Source organism: Sabethes cyaneus, chromosome 3 (genome assembly GCF_943734655.1).
Source record: "Sabethes cyaneus chromosome 3, idSabCyanKW18_F2, whole genome shotgun sequence".
Taxonomy (NCBI): domain Eukaryota; kingdom Metazoa; phylum Arthropoda; class Insecta; order Diptera; family Culicidae; genus Sabethes; species Sabethes cyaneus.
In genome coordinates this window covers 54081357-54096919 of record NC_071355.1, presented here as the reverse complement: position 1 = coordinate 54096919, position 15563 = coordinate 54081357, and the positions used below count along the sequence as shown (strand labels likewise).

General features: G+C 40.7%; 1 protein-coding gene across 1 annotated transcript in view; it reads right to left on the bottom strand.

Annotated features, from left to right (window-relative positions):
• Positions 1 to 2797: 2797 nt before the first annotated feature.
• The window catches only part of LOC128739588 (synaptogenesis protein syg-2), a 407709-nt gene continuing 394943 nt past the window's right edge, over positions 2798 to 15563 (bottom strand). The window contains exon 16 of the mRNA XM_053835083.1: positions 2798 to 3322. Within this exon, the coding sequence (XP_053691058.1) occupies positions 2798 to 3322 (525 nt within the window). The remainder of the gene's footprint in view (positions 3323 to 15563) is intronic.

Here is a 15563-nt window from a genome sequence, read left to right as displayed (position 1 = left end):
GTGCCCAAAACACGACGTGAAAATCATCATCGGAGACGCAAACGCGCAGATCGGGAGGGAGGAATTCTTCCGTCCAGTTATTGTCCAGTTAACCGCAGACGGCGTAGCAGTGGAGTACGCCAGGAAGCTTGACCAGCGAATCGCAGAACAGCAGGTAGAAGAAGAAGATATAAATGGGCTGTGGAGGAACATCCATGGTGCCATCCAAACAGCAGTGAGAGAGGTGGTAGGCACGACGCGTGGAAGACAGCGTAACAGCTGGTTTGATGCCGAATGCCAGAGAGTGACAGACAAAAAGAACCAGGCCAGGAGTCGCATGCTCACTGCGGCAACGCGTCAAAACAGAGAGAGATACAGAGAGACTAGAGCTGCGGAAAAAAGAATCCATCGTCTAAAGAAACGCGAGTACGAGGAGCACGTGCTTGCCGGCGCAGAGGAGCGATACGCCAGCAACGACACACGGAGTTTCTATAAAACGGTGAGATGCAGGAATTTTGCCATGCCTGTGATGTGCAATGATAGTGCTGGCAACCTGCTTACCGACAAAACGGCGGTAGCAGCCAGGTGGGAGGAGCACCCAGACACTATTGAATGGAGAGGTAAATGCGGAGGTCAGCAGGGACAGGATAAAAATTGTAAGCGATGGTCAAGCTGTGGAGCCACCGACACAGGAGGAGGTTAAGAAGGCAATCAGCGAGCTGAAAAACGGTAAGGCTGCTGGGAAGGACGGTATCCCGGCTGAACTTCTAAAAGCAGGGAGCGAGCGGCTCTACGAAGCAATCCACCGGATCATTGTTAGGATCTGGGAGGAAGAACAAATGCCGGAGGAGTGGTTGGATGGCCTCATTTGCCCAATTTTCAAAAAGGGACATCAAATGGAGTGTAAAAACTATCGAGGAATTACATTGCTCAATTCTGCCTACAAGGTGCTTTCCCGTATCCTGTTCTGCAGACTGAGACCGTTAGCGGAGTCCTTCGTCGGCGAGTACCAAGCTGGTTTTCGTGAGGGTCGCTCCACGACGGATCAGATGTTTACCCTGCGCCAGTTGCTAGACAAGTTCCGGGAGTACTTGCAGACACACCATCTGTTTGTGGACTTTAAAGCGGCGTACCATTCAGTTAAACGAAATATGCTGTGGCAGATAATGCTAGAACATGGTTTTCTGACGAAACTAGTTACGCTGATTCGTGCGACGCTGGACGGATCCAAATCATGCGTTAGAATAGCGGGTGAGACCTCAGCTGCTTTCGTGACGTTGGATGGACTGAAGCAAGGGGATGCACTCTCTAACCTGCTATTCAACATTGCTTTGGAAGGTGTATTACGAAGAGCAAACGTGGAAAGGAATGGAACTATCATCACGAAATCTCACATGCTTCTTGGTTTTGCGGATGACGTCGATATCATCGGAATCAACCGTAGAGCAGTGGAAGAGGCCTTCAGGCCCTTTAAAAGGGATTGGGACTTACCATTAATACCGCCAAAACGAACCATTTAGTTCATCTATGGTTGTACCGAACCATGTAATTAATGACATATTTAACGTACCGAAATATTCCACTCATATTTGGTCATATCGAACTTTTTTTATCACACGGTCAGATTAACGTATGGATATTTGGATAAAATACTTAAAGTTCGCTCATTCAAGTTCAAGTTGTTATCTTTTCTGGCATAATAAATCATAGCGCGACAAGAAAAAGAGAAAAAATGCTCCAAAAAACTCAAAAAATGAAAGTAATTTACCAAATTATCGTCAAAAAGTACTCCTGAAAAATTTTGAAGTCACAAAAAGTCTGCAGTTGCTTACACTTTTTTTAGTTACCGACTGTCCTCTAGAGTGAGTATACTATTTGAATAGAAATCCCACTTAGATTTCTCAAGAAGCAATCTGAAAACCAGTCTCCATTTAGTGTGTGGCTCATATCAAGTTACAAAACCTATTTCAACGATTCTTGGTTGAAATGGTAAACGGCGGTGAGTAAATAGCTTCATCAATGTAAGGAATCTGATACGCGCTGAGACTTGTCTTGTTGCAGCACTATTGAATAGATGGCAGGGCAGCTATATAGTACTTGCGAGCAATTAACTCTACTGTAAAATACTTGAGCACTCAACTTAACCGATCCAAAGTATGATGTTTTATACCGAGAATGCTTGCTAAGTTCTTGAGAAGGAAAATCAGTCCTGATGCTGCTGGCTGGTTACAGCAGGGCACTGCGCTGCGTGCCGGACACTTTTCCTCAGGAAATGTGATGAAACCTCATTAGATTCAATGCTTCAACCGTTGCGTTGGCATGTGATATGCGTTGTGTGGTGTGTTTAATCCATCAAGTATTTGCATCCGATTCTAAGGAGTTACATGGTAGCCGAGTTGTAGTACACTTAATGTTGTATGTTTCACATTAAGCGCTGAGATCTAGAATGGCATTCCATGCTGATTAAGGGAAAAATGTGACATTCGACATTATTATTAAATCGATAAATATTTTCTCGAGAGTAGGACTGCATTCAACATTAAACTTTCTCCCTGCCTACCAATCTAACAGAGATACAGCCCCTCGATGTCAGAATTCGGTTTCGGAACATTTCCTACCCAACACGGATTCGGACTCGGTTACAGTTTTGCACGGATCGGACAGGTCATTTCGCTGTGTACCTACGGTGTCAGCTAGCGTTTCCCTTCCGGTGCCCGAATGGTTTTTCAAATAACCTACATTCTGGTGCGTGTACATATACACATATACATTACATACAGGTGGCCGACCGGTCTGGCCGTTTGGAAGTAAATTTTAATTAAACACAGCTCTCTTGCTGCGAGAACGCCAGTGGCGTCCGTACTGTCACTATTTCACGCAGGTATTGTTTATTATTATTAGGCAGTTGTTGTTGTTGCTGTGGCTGCTGCTGCTGTTGTTGTTGTTGTTGTTGTTGTTGTTGGTGATGCAACTGATGCAGTTGCTGCAACGAGGTCGGTGTAGGCTGCTGATGATGGTTCTGCAGCGACGTTGGCGTATGCTGCTGTTGCTGCTGCTGTTGACTTTGATGATCCTGGTGCTGCAGCTGTAACGTTAATTGTGACTGATTTAGGACCGGCTGAGCCGGCGCCTGTGACGCCGGTGATATCAGCGGAAATGCCGACGTGGACGTCGTTTTGAAACCACTACCGTGGTCTATCTGGGCGTAAATGGTTGGCTCGTCGAAATAGTTGTACGCCGGAGGGGGCGGGAGCTTTTTCAGATGATTGAAATGATTTTTATTGCTATTGTCATCGTGAGGTATTGCCAGTGCTAATTCAGCATAGTGGACTTCGTTAGAGGACTGCTCGAGAGAGGCGTACCGGTCGGAATCACGTTGTAGGTTTTTATGTTTCGGTGTCCAAATAGGTTGATTAAGCCCGCACAGGTTCGGTTCCGCAGCATGAAAAAAAGAGAAAATGTCATTAGTTTGATGCGGATGATGCAGGGAGATTTGAAGTGTTGTTTTATGTATATGATGGAACAAGTCCGTTGCTTGTAGAACATGCATGAATTGACGAAATGCTTCAGGGTTTTTTTGTATTCGAAACAATGCTAGGACAACAATGTTTCACTTTTTCTAGTCCGTTTTTGCTGAGGGGCAAATTTCTGGGTTAGTTTGTTGATGTTAGCCTGCATTTTATATCAGTTTCGTTGTACGGGTTTCGGACTTTTGCTATGAGTAAATATGTGAATAATAGAAGTCTTCATTGTATAAAGCTTTTTTGATGCACTAATTAGTAAGAATTTAGTTCTAGCCCTAGAGATCAAATTGGACATAATAAAAGATCAATGGCATGAATTGCCATTTTATCATCTATTCCAAGGAAGCTATGAACTATTAATTGAACAAATTCACCGCACAATCAATAAGTTTCGCAACAAATTTAATCCTTTGGACATCTAGAAGCCAACCGAAAGAACCAATAGTTCAGCAACTTAAATTACATTTCAGTCAATTACAAATTCAGTCTAAAAACGTTTGAACAAAAACTTGTGTGTTCGATTGTAAATTCAAATATTTATATAACCACGCAAGCACTATGGTGATACAGCAAAAACTGATATCAACTCTCTGTCCGTAGGCAACTAATATCGATTGCATTAAAGTTTATCTTCAATCGTTACCACAATCATCACAACATAGCTCAACCTCGGAATATTGGTTTAGATGTATCAGCAACAGGACAGCCGCATGCCGTGCCTAGCATACCAGATGTTAGATTGGTTCAAAAATTCGATCCCATCCTTTGTGTGATCCCCCTGTTTTTTTGGTGAGCTAAATAGAGTTTGTCTGAATAATACTCAAATTCAGGAAATTTTAAAACTTACCACCCCTGTTAAGGGTGTTTTGCTAGTTTGATAAAATTGTATTTTTACTCAGTTTTGCAGCTATTCACTTTGTTTTGAAGTCATTCGAACTCGAATTGGTCACCCTGTTCAAACAAAAATATTGCTACCACTATTTTCCGCACAACCATGATCGTACCTAATGAAAATACTTTCAAATTGCGCGCTATCGAATAATGACCGCAATCGGGTGCTCGGCCCAATTCCATCCAAGAGCAATCCATCTCACGATCACGAGCGACAGCAGCAGTCGGCACGAGAATGATGGCCGCCGAATGCGCTGGCACCGGGAACAGTCCCACATTTCGAATGATGATGATGATGACCCAATCCGGAAATGGTAATCCGATAACAAGTTGCCTCACGTCGTCCAGCCATGCACGGCTATGCAGCAGTCAACGCAACGCAATCGAGCTGTAGTTGTTGTATACAACTAGTCGCACTATAACAACGGTCAGCTCATTTAGAAATGTTTAACGAGTCCCTCCCGGGCCATCATCAGAACCGGTCGCCTGGAATTGCTGTCTACCTATCCCTATGTCCTCGCTTGCTGGATGGTGATAGGTGCAGGTGCAGCAAGCATTATCGCAGCTTCAACCTGGCTGGCGAAAGTATTTCGTTATCGTGCCCAGCATCCCATAAACAAAAGTGACGTGTGTCCTTCGCCGCAGGAACACCGACCGGTCGTAGGTACCTACTGGATGGTTTGGAGTTTTGGAACGTAGTTTTGGAGTCATCGTTGCGCGTTGCTACTAGCGAGTCAGTGTAAACTTTTTCCTCAGAGCGCTAGCGTCGCAAGGAAATTAAGTCGGAAGGAGACGTCGAAAGATAGAGATAATATCCTGATTGTATTTTGTGATTATGTTGAAAATCGAACGCGAGCTAGTGCGTTCTTGTGCGATGCACAAAAGAATTCAAACAAAAGCTTATTTGAGCAAAAGTATGGTCTTTATTTTTGGCGTTGCATGCAAGGTAATGTTTGTTGTTTGTACAACCCATTTTCCATCATTCTTATTAAGTTTTTCTCAAAAGGATTATTTTGTTATCTAATGTTTTCTTATGTTTTATTTAGAAGAGAATGTGATCAGTTGAATATATGTTAAGGTTTCGCTTAAAATAATACTTTTACAAAATCAAATCTAAGAAGAGTTGTTTTCTTTTAACTAAACAGCTGGGAAAATCACGTTTCGACTCGAGTATTTAGTTTTCTTTCATTACGTTATATAACTAGTCCTGAAAGCTAAATCTATTTATTTTACTCACTTCTATAAGTAAAACAGATAGGCTAGTTCCACACGAATCGACTGTACCAAAGACGGAAAATGTGGCATCCGTCTTGTTAGGTGAGGTTAACGATTTATCACGATAAATCATATACTAGATCATGCCTTCAAATTCGTTTGAGAACTGTCACGTAACTGGGCGCCCGGCCACCATGATACGCAACGGGCTCGTATACTCGTAGCACCAGCTGAGACAAATGTTGTAAATTACTGCATACCGTTAGTTCGTGTATCTAATAGTACAAACTATCATTCAAATTTAAAACTACGCATTTTTACGGACTCGAAAAAAGGTGGTTGTCTAAATTTTTGCAACGAGCGAGGCGCGACAGCAACTGATGCTGAATTCCCTCCCAATGAACTACTCAGAACTTCAACACGTCAACACCAGCAAAGAAAATTGAGAATAATAATTTGATCTCATGAATGATTAGGATAAAATTAAATTAGGAACACCGGCAACCGCGAAACAGTTTCAATTTTTTGGGGAGTTTAATGAAGATAATTTTTTATACAACAGTCACACGTTAACAATGATTCACAATATCTGACACTAAAAACCAGGCACAGTGAAACTAATGAAACACTTTTTTGAGGCATTTAATCCCTAAGTTGATAAGCATTTCCTCTTACCAACACATATGTAGAGAAGTACCCTGCATGCTCAGAATTGCAAGTTTAGCATAAAATTACATGGGCTGGAAAATTCACAAAAAAAAGTAATATTCAGTAACTCCATGAAAAATGTACCATTGAATTTTCAAAGCACTCAGCTTTTGTTCAAAACTTGTGTGCTTCTTTCTAGTAAGAAAATTTTAGGCACGTTTTTGTTCATTTGGTGCTCAGGTTGTCCTCCTCTGGCCTTTGCTGGAAAAATACTGGTTATTTTGGCGTGCGATTGAAACGTATTGCGCAGGTGCAGGTGGAATCGTATTTTCCTGGCTCTTCTTTGGCAGAGATCTTAAACCGGCAAATCCCACACAATGCCAACGTAGTACTCGTTTCAAAGTAGCTTTGATCTGCCACGTCAATTTATTCGGGAATCAGTAATTGTTTATTATTTGCAATAACTGTGCATTCGACTGTATCGTGTGCTGCCTTGAAATCGATGAAAATATGATGTGTGGCCTCGTTGTATTCCAGGTATCTCTGAAGGATTTATAACATTGCGGAAAAGACTGCTTACTCAGTCAGCCTTTTCATATGTATAATTAGATTGCAAATAAGAGTTACGTACTGATATGTATCCAACAAAATCATATTCGACGCGCAAAAGCCGCTTATCCGTACCATTTTGGAGGCGATCTCCGCACTGAGGAATAATTTTGAGCGATACACTTATATAAGTATTTCAATGCGATAAGATCCGATTAAGCGTGACTAGCTACATGCAGCTATACAACTTTGTACTGAAAATCGAATGTTTGTCAGCTAATAGCATCTTTTACGATAGAATATCAAGTTGCTCACGCTTTATTAGGCTTTATTTACGAATTCGAATTTGTTAAGAGATATTTACGATAATTTTCGTACATTGATATACGAGTTGGTGCTGGCTGGGTAACGAATCATCCTACTATCTTCAGATAAACGAATTTGAGTGAGCATCTTATAGGTTACGTTATTAACGTAATACAGTCATAATTACAACAATTACGTCGATCGCCCTTTTTGTAAACGGATTAACTTACTCCTTCCATGCACTCCGGAGGCTCCCAAATCTTGGAAATTGTCGAATGAAATGCTAGTCATTTTTTATCATGTACTTCATGTAAAGAAGTAAATGTATTTTTGTGAACAACGAACACTGGGAGACTTGGGAAAAATGATATGCAAATTGTGAAAAATAATTGACTGTTCAGGTGGGATTTGAACCCACCAGTCTCAATCTCACGTCGAGTGCGTTTCCAATTACACCACCAGCCAGTTTTTTCATCATATTTGTAGTGTTCTGCCGGGAAACAGTCGGCTCCGTACGTTTCGAGCTACTTACTGGTTTTCACTCATCATCTGCGGGCAACATTTTGCGTTTTTACACTATACACTCTTGCTATGGTTTTAAAAACACATAATACGATAAAATTTAATGTGCATTTGCTGCACAACTACGGAGACTTTTTGATCGGAAGCATAAATCTGGTTCGCATCTAGCCTGGTCCGTGCCTAAGAGATGGCGCTAGCTGTTGTGAGTGTTTCATAGGACAGGCTGATGTCGGTGGTTTGAGAGACGCTAGATATCACTCAATAATCTTTGGATAATGTCGCTTTTTATTTTATGGATAAACTTTATTGTTTACTATTATGAAAATGTCGAGCTCTGTGGTTTACAGGAAGTATTGATATTCTGTTTTAAACACCTCCTAAGCGACTGCTAGGTGCGTAGAATTTTTTTGGATATTTAAGGCGACAGCCCGAGTAACAAATCTAAGCCGCTTGGTTTTATTTGAATTTTATAAAGGTTTTATCACAGTATTAATCATTAACTCGGATTTTATTATGGTGTTGCGCAATACCAAGATGATACAAGTAAAATGTTACCTATAGCTGGCCATAAAACCACAATAAAACGGTTATTGATGCAAATTCGTTGTGGTTGCCTATGTTATCACGATAAAACTAGTTGGCTGCGTCATATCTCTTGAAAACTTGGTTTACTTGGAGCGTAGCAATACAATATGGTCCTCCAATCATAATTAATCTTATTGCGGTTGCTTGTCCAACCGTAATAAATCTGTTAGTGTTATGGAGCTAATGAATCGGTAACACTATGGCAAATTAGATTTATTATGGCTATTATATTACCGAAATCATTGTTTTATGTTAGGTCATGTTGCCATATTCTAGAATTATTATTAGCTCGCAAACGAAAGTTTATCAAAGCAAAGTGTGTTGCAGAAATTTATTATCAATTGGTTTTCATGGCACAGGAAGAGACTAAAATGATTTTGATAGCAATTGAGATTGACTAATTGAATACCTTTATTTTGTTAAAGCAGCTTGTTTTCATAAATTGAAAAATTTCGATGGCGTCTTGATTTTATCCGCCCATCAAAGCAGTATGTTCGATAAAATTTAATTTGCATTTGCTGCACAACTACGGAGACTGCTGAAAATTTATTATTCATTCTATGGAATATTTTATTGTGGTCGCTATAAATCAAATCGATCAGGATGATCTGTCAGTAAAACTTTAACTTTTATGCTCGCGGATATACATTTTTAAGTTAACAAAGCTGTTTGACTGACTTAGCTTTTTACCAAAGCGAAAAGCGAAAAGATTTATTGAATTATAGCGGTAGCTGTCAAGCAGTGAAAGCTTAATCGGTTTTATTGCTGCTTTCAGCAGTGCGTGTTACAAGTTGAGCTTATAACTTATTATAGCTTATGATTCTTAAAAAGGTTTAAAAATCTTCTGAAGAGTGGGCCACTTGGTCGGAAGGCAGTTTTATAGCGGTCGTCAAAAAGTGCTGGTGGAGTTAATAGTTTTATTTGCGGTTTTATGAAATTGGTCGTGATAACCAGTAGAGGAACGTAATAAAACTTAAAATTGTTATATGGGACTGTGCCTATTAATAAATCGCGTATGGAATGGTTTCGATGTTTCAAGGATAATGATTTTAGTATTGAAGACATGCCTTGTTCGTTAAAGATGTCAAATGCTGAATCATTGGCAGTTTCCGTGCGTTTGATATCCAAGGGAATACACTCAAGTCGCTTTTTATGCGCAGCACACGTCCCGCGTAAATCAAAACCGCGTAAATTCCGAATTTCGCATACAAATAGTCGCTTAAAAAATAAATCGCGTAAAAAGCGACTTCAGTGTAGTTCGAAAGCAAGGTAGTCGGTCGTATATGAACAGAGACTGTGAGATATTGAAGGTGTTGAAAATCACTTGCGAGCAGCTGGTGCAAAACCAACGAAGAAAGGGGTTTAATACATCGGATTGTGACTAGGTATGAAAAATGAATATTCTATGATAAACCTAAGAAAAAAAAATACTTCGTTTTGCTCGGTCAATCCTTGCCATTAGCATCGAAGGCCAACATTCATGGTTTGAAGGTCCGATATGTATATGATGGAACTTCTTTTCGAAGTTCGAAATTTGGATCACCTCAAAAGACGAAACATTTTCTTTAAGCGAAATTCGACAATTCTCTGAGCTTGCTTGAGAGATGGTAAAAACTTTGGTAAGATAAGATGATAGACTTTGTGCGACAGCGGAAGCTCCTTGACCGAAGCGTTTTGCAAAAGCAAAAGTAGGCCCGACTTCCAGCTTGAATGCGTCGTTGAATATCCTTTGAGCTTTGATTAGCCGCATTAGGTTGTCCGCAAACCCGTTCACGAGCATTATCTGCCATAGCTGTTTGCGCTCAACTGTATCGTGTGCTGTCCTGAAATCCATGAAAATATAATGCGTCGGCATGTTGTACTCCCCACATTTCCAGCGGGTCTAGTCTTCAGTTCAGTTGTCCAATTTTTTGCCGGATTTCTTGCAGATGCCCATCGGAGAATTGCTTTCACCTGCCGAATACCTCGTACTCGTTTGGGATAAAGTTTTTCTCCTCGTCCCTACATATATCAGCATTTAGCATTGATTTCACCTCCTCAAAGAACGTCTCATTAGCCTAGAATAATTATTTTAGCAATGCATGATCTTTGTCCTCCTTATCGCGCTTTTTCCTCTTCAGGATCACTGTCAACTCAATATCATGCGGTTTGCAGAGCAAAGAGCCCTAATCTTCAAACAAGTCTGCTATTCATTGTAATTGTTTACAATCCTTAATGGACGTACAACATTTTGCATCTGTCGGATATTATGAAGCAAACACAGTGGATAATGGTAAATATGGAGAATGGCAGCGGTCCGAGATCACTTCCTTGTGGTCGACCAAAATTTTTCCGAAAGCATTCGATGACGCTCTCCATTTCACAAAGCCAATTCATCCAAGCGCTCGATTTTAGTGATTAGCGAATTTGGTTTTTTTCGGCTGGACAGTCAATTGGCAAAGCAAAACGACACTTTATTTTTTCTATGCCCGACGTTTCGATGTATTTGACATCTTTTTCAAGGGGTTAGAACCACGTATCGTCTTTTGTCTGGTGGCTTCTGCTGAAGGCTTAAACTAGTCACATCTACTCGCAATACTAGCATTAACCGAGTGTATCTGAACGAAATTTTGGCGGATCGTTTAAACATACACCCTGGTTGAATCGGCACACTGCTTGGCTATGTGAGTGATTAGTGAGTGATTAGAATATCGTGATAGACTATGTCAAATGTCGTTTAATATTGCATCTACAACCGACATTTTTATTCCTGCTACGTTAGACGTATGCAAAATGATCTAAAACAGAATCAGAAGCGATCCTGGTCTTTATAAACGGCTGCCATCTAAACTCACGGCTGGACATACTGCATCTGATAGCCAACAGAAAACATGTGATCTGTTTGGGCAGCATTTTTTCAGTGTTGTTATTCCATAATAATAAACCTAAATAATAAACCTTTACTGAAAATTTGCAATATGTCTCGTCGACAAAGTAAGTTCCCGGAGTCCTGGAAAAGGTTTGATATTTTTTCCAATATTTAAAACAGGAGATAAATGCAACGTCGCGAACTGCTGTGGAATAACATCTTTATGTGCTGGTTCTAAGTTGTTGGAGATTCTCGTGAGTGCTACTGTTTAATACAGTGAAATTATGTATTTCGATGAAGCAATATGGCTTTTTTCCCAAACGCTCAACTAATACGAACATACGGCAGTTTTGTTCATTGTGTTTTCGCCAGATAGAAGACGCAGCCCAGGTACGTACTGTGTCTACTTCACAGATCTCAAAGCTGCTTTTAACCACATTGACCACAAAATTCTGCTTCGTCTGCTGCCTCGAGACAACTTAACAAATCGGCTATCCTCAGTTAAATTGAGCTCAACTGAATCGGACTTTGTTTTGCAATTAATCTGAAGTTCCACAGGGAAGCTGCCTGGGACCATTACTGTTCATCATGTATTTTAACGATGTTTGCTCTGGGATGCCATCGAGCTGCAAGCTACTACACGCTGATGATCTAAGGATACTCCTCTCTATACGATCCGTTGAGGACTGTAAGGTGTTGCAAGGTTTTATCAACCAATTTACAAAATGATGTTGCTTTAACCATCTGACCATCAGTACTTTTAAATGCTTAGTCATTACTTTCACACGAAGCAAAACACCAATTATGTACAATTATAAAATCGACGACTCTTGTCGTGAGCGGGTCGAAGTTGTTAAAGACCTAGGAGTTATATTCTACAATGACCTTCAACAATCATTATTTAGACACTATTTCAAAAGTGAATCGTAATCTGGGTTTTATCATGCGCGTGGCTAAACATTTCCGTGACCCATATTGTCTGCGAGCTCTTTACTTTTCACTAGAAAGCTCCACTCTTGAGATGGCTTCCGTGGTATGGAGTCTGTCTACAAGTATTTGGTCAAAAAGGATTGAAGCCATGCAACGGCGATCTATCAGACACGCCTTAAGACATCTCTTGTGGTCGAACCGTCGAAATTTACCACCCTACGAGGACCGTTGTAAACTACTGAACGTCGAAACTTTAAATAAAAGATGAAAGATTTATGTTTGATTATATTTGTGCTTGATTGTTGTTAGTTAAAAATTAAAAAAAGGGTTTTTATGCCAATTTGAGAATAAGAAAAAATCTTACGTCAAACTGACTTTTTTCATTCACAGTTTCTAATCTTCGCCGATGAAATAAGACTATAAAAAATAGATGTAGGCTGACGAAGGCCGTACCGTACTTTCTATTCTCCCGTCAATGACAGTCTAGCGAAATTTGGGAATACAGTTTCGGCTATGCGAAACGAAAAATCGAAAATGCTTCAAACTAGAAGACAATCTTAATCCCATTCACTAGAAAGTTGTTCTCGAGTATGTCTTTCCTCAAGGAGCCTACCCACAAACGGGTCGTTACCCAATTTTTCGCCAATACTTACTCCAAGCACCTGTTCGACCTAAGCTAAGTAGGAGATAGTTATCTTCGGGCGGGCACAAAACAAACTGACAACGCAATCACACTTGAAATATGCTACGGACATTAGGGGCACAGAAGGATTAAACGGTATCCTTTTGCGGCAATCAAAAGATTACGAGCCCTGCTTGTTGAGCTCGAGTTACAAAAAGCCTTCTCTCGCAAATCGAGATATGATACTGATGCTCAATTTGCGATTTATTACGGCCCTCGCTGCGCACGCCATTGTTCCCTCCACAGTACGGCGGAGTTACTGGCACATTTGCCGGACACATGATATGACCATTGAGGCACGGAACGGCCACCCGACGTAGCAGAGGACGCGTTTGTCTTTGTTCAAATAGGTATCCACTCGTGCTTAGGGGGGTAAAGGATGCTGTGCATACATATTACACATTTTCGAGTGGAAAGTCAACATGCTGGAAATGGATTTGCTCACAGACCGCCCGAACCGGCCAGAACGAACGGCGTACCACTTATCGGATGTTGATGGCGGTGGCCGGCGTGTATTCGTGTGTCGTTCCCATATCTCAAAAAGAGACATGAGGGACTCTGTGTGCTCGGACAATGTTTGTTGACATTGTTGCATCTCCTCCTCGATTGCTGATGTTTTCCAATAGACGATGGCACAGAACAACTACAAGCCATCTTGAAATAGACGGCATTGTCTGTCCATTTATCAACTGTAAATTCGGAATGTGAGCTACGACTCTCTTGATACGCAGAACCGAGCGAGGGTAGGAGGGAAATGTGATCCTTCAGGTTGCAAGTTTTCGACTAAACAACGGCACACAATAAGCACGCTTCAAATCAAACGAATTTCAGGTGGATACGTAATTTGGAAAAAAGTTAGATGAAAAGAAATCAACACTTTGTAACGTGTTTAAATTTTCACTGTCGCAATTAGGCGTCGAACCAAAGATCATGCGAACAACCCGTTTCAGTTTCTTCCAAAGCATATTACGTGCGGACACAGTCGCTGCAATTATCGCCGCTATCGTCTCTGATGCCAGCAGCACTGTGCATTCGATTCGTTGGTTCGCAGTTGTTTCGAAATGTTTGTCGCGCTAATCACACGCCCACAGTTTGTGGCCGAATCGAAAGGCGTTTGTGACTTAGCAGTCTAATTTTGAAGGGTCCTCGCCGCCTGCTCCCACCAGCAGTACCACAAAAAGAGCTAGGCGCTTGTTCGTAAGCAATACCACTGATCCCGTGCAAGTGTAGTGGTAGAATATCAACGAGATTAGCAAGCAAATTAGCTTCATAGCAGGCAGATTCGTGTAGGAAAGCTTTGCTCCGGCAGTGAAATCGTGCATATTGTGGTGAACCCGTTTCGGTGAAGCGGATTATATGCTTGATATTGCAGGGGCCAATGCGATGTTGCATCGTTTGATTGCATGTCTTAACTCGGATTGGGTTAGTTGCTGGCTGTTAGCTAAATAGCACGCAATACTAATAAACTAGAAATATTTCCAATATAATAGGATTTCTTTACTCAGATTTATTATACTATTATAATAAAGGTAAGAAAAAATAAAATAAAATAATCTCGCTAGGATTTCAAGACACTAAAACTGTTCTATATTAAGTACTAAATTTGTTCAACTAGTACACTTATATAAACATAAACGTAGTGTTACTACGTAAAATCAAGTGGAATCACTAATTATGCTCTTCACGATCTAAAATACTTATTTCTTCCATTTATTTAAATCTCCTGCAAAATGGCTTGAATTACGGCGAATAAATAAATGAAATGGAATAAATAATCTAATCTAATCTTAACTAGCATCTTAAATCCACTAACAGCCGACAGAAGCTAATCCGCTAATTACGTTCAGAAGTTTCAAAAAATTTCATTTCATTTTTATTTGTTTATCCATTTGGCCAGAGAGACCACCATGAATTTAATTGAATGGAAAGAAGCTTTAATGTGTATTCGACATTGTGCTTCAAACAAAGATTCACTAAGATTTAGTTCTTTGGTTTGCTACCGTCGAGCATCAGCAGCCTACCTGCAATGAAGAGCTTATTAGTTTTACTGAAAACTGTAAACTAATTTCTATTTTTACTGTTTTTCAATAATTAAGCTTTGTTTTTATGCGGATTTCGGTTTTCGACGTCCTTTCGCCGTCTTTTGTAATCCCTTTGTTGTATTTTCTTCGTATTCGTCGTTTTGTTATCTTTCTATCATATTTTGGCGTGTTTTCACAGTCTTTTTGCCGCCTTTTATCGGATCGTCGTCTAATCGTCATTTTTTGTCCTCTGTTTTTACCATTTTGTCGCTTTTTTCGGCCGGTTTGTTTTTGTCGTCTTTTTGTGCAAACTTGTACGACAGTTCATCAAACTCAAAAAAGTTTTCAACGGCGAAGAAAGTTCGAATGCAGAAAGTTTAAGACATACAGAGTGGTCAGTGAATCGATCTGGCTATTTAATATCTTCGCCATACTCACTGTTTGCTGAACCTTTCTACGACGCTCGGGTGTTTGGAGACTCCGAAGACGACATCTATCGGGGTACGGCGGTAGATTTGCTGGATCACGCTAAGATGAACCTCTCAACGCGAGCCTCACAAAACGTTTTCGAACTTGTTCGATGAGTAGATTGCATTTTTTTACGAGTACGGAAATCTGCTGAGCACCTTAGAAGATACGGTACTATCAGACACCTGAGAAGACAACTTAGGGTGTGGGGTTAGGTACCACGATCCTCCTAATGGGGCGTGAGGATCCAGACCCACTAAAACCCTTCTCGAGTCTCCAGCCTCAATTCCCCATGGCACCATCTTATCGGTATTACTTCAAGGAGAAGCTATTGTGCTTTACGCACTCTCTTAGATAACTACTGGACTATGGTAGTTAGGCTGTTTAATCGCCGT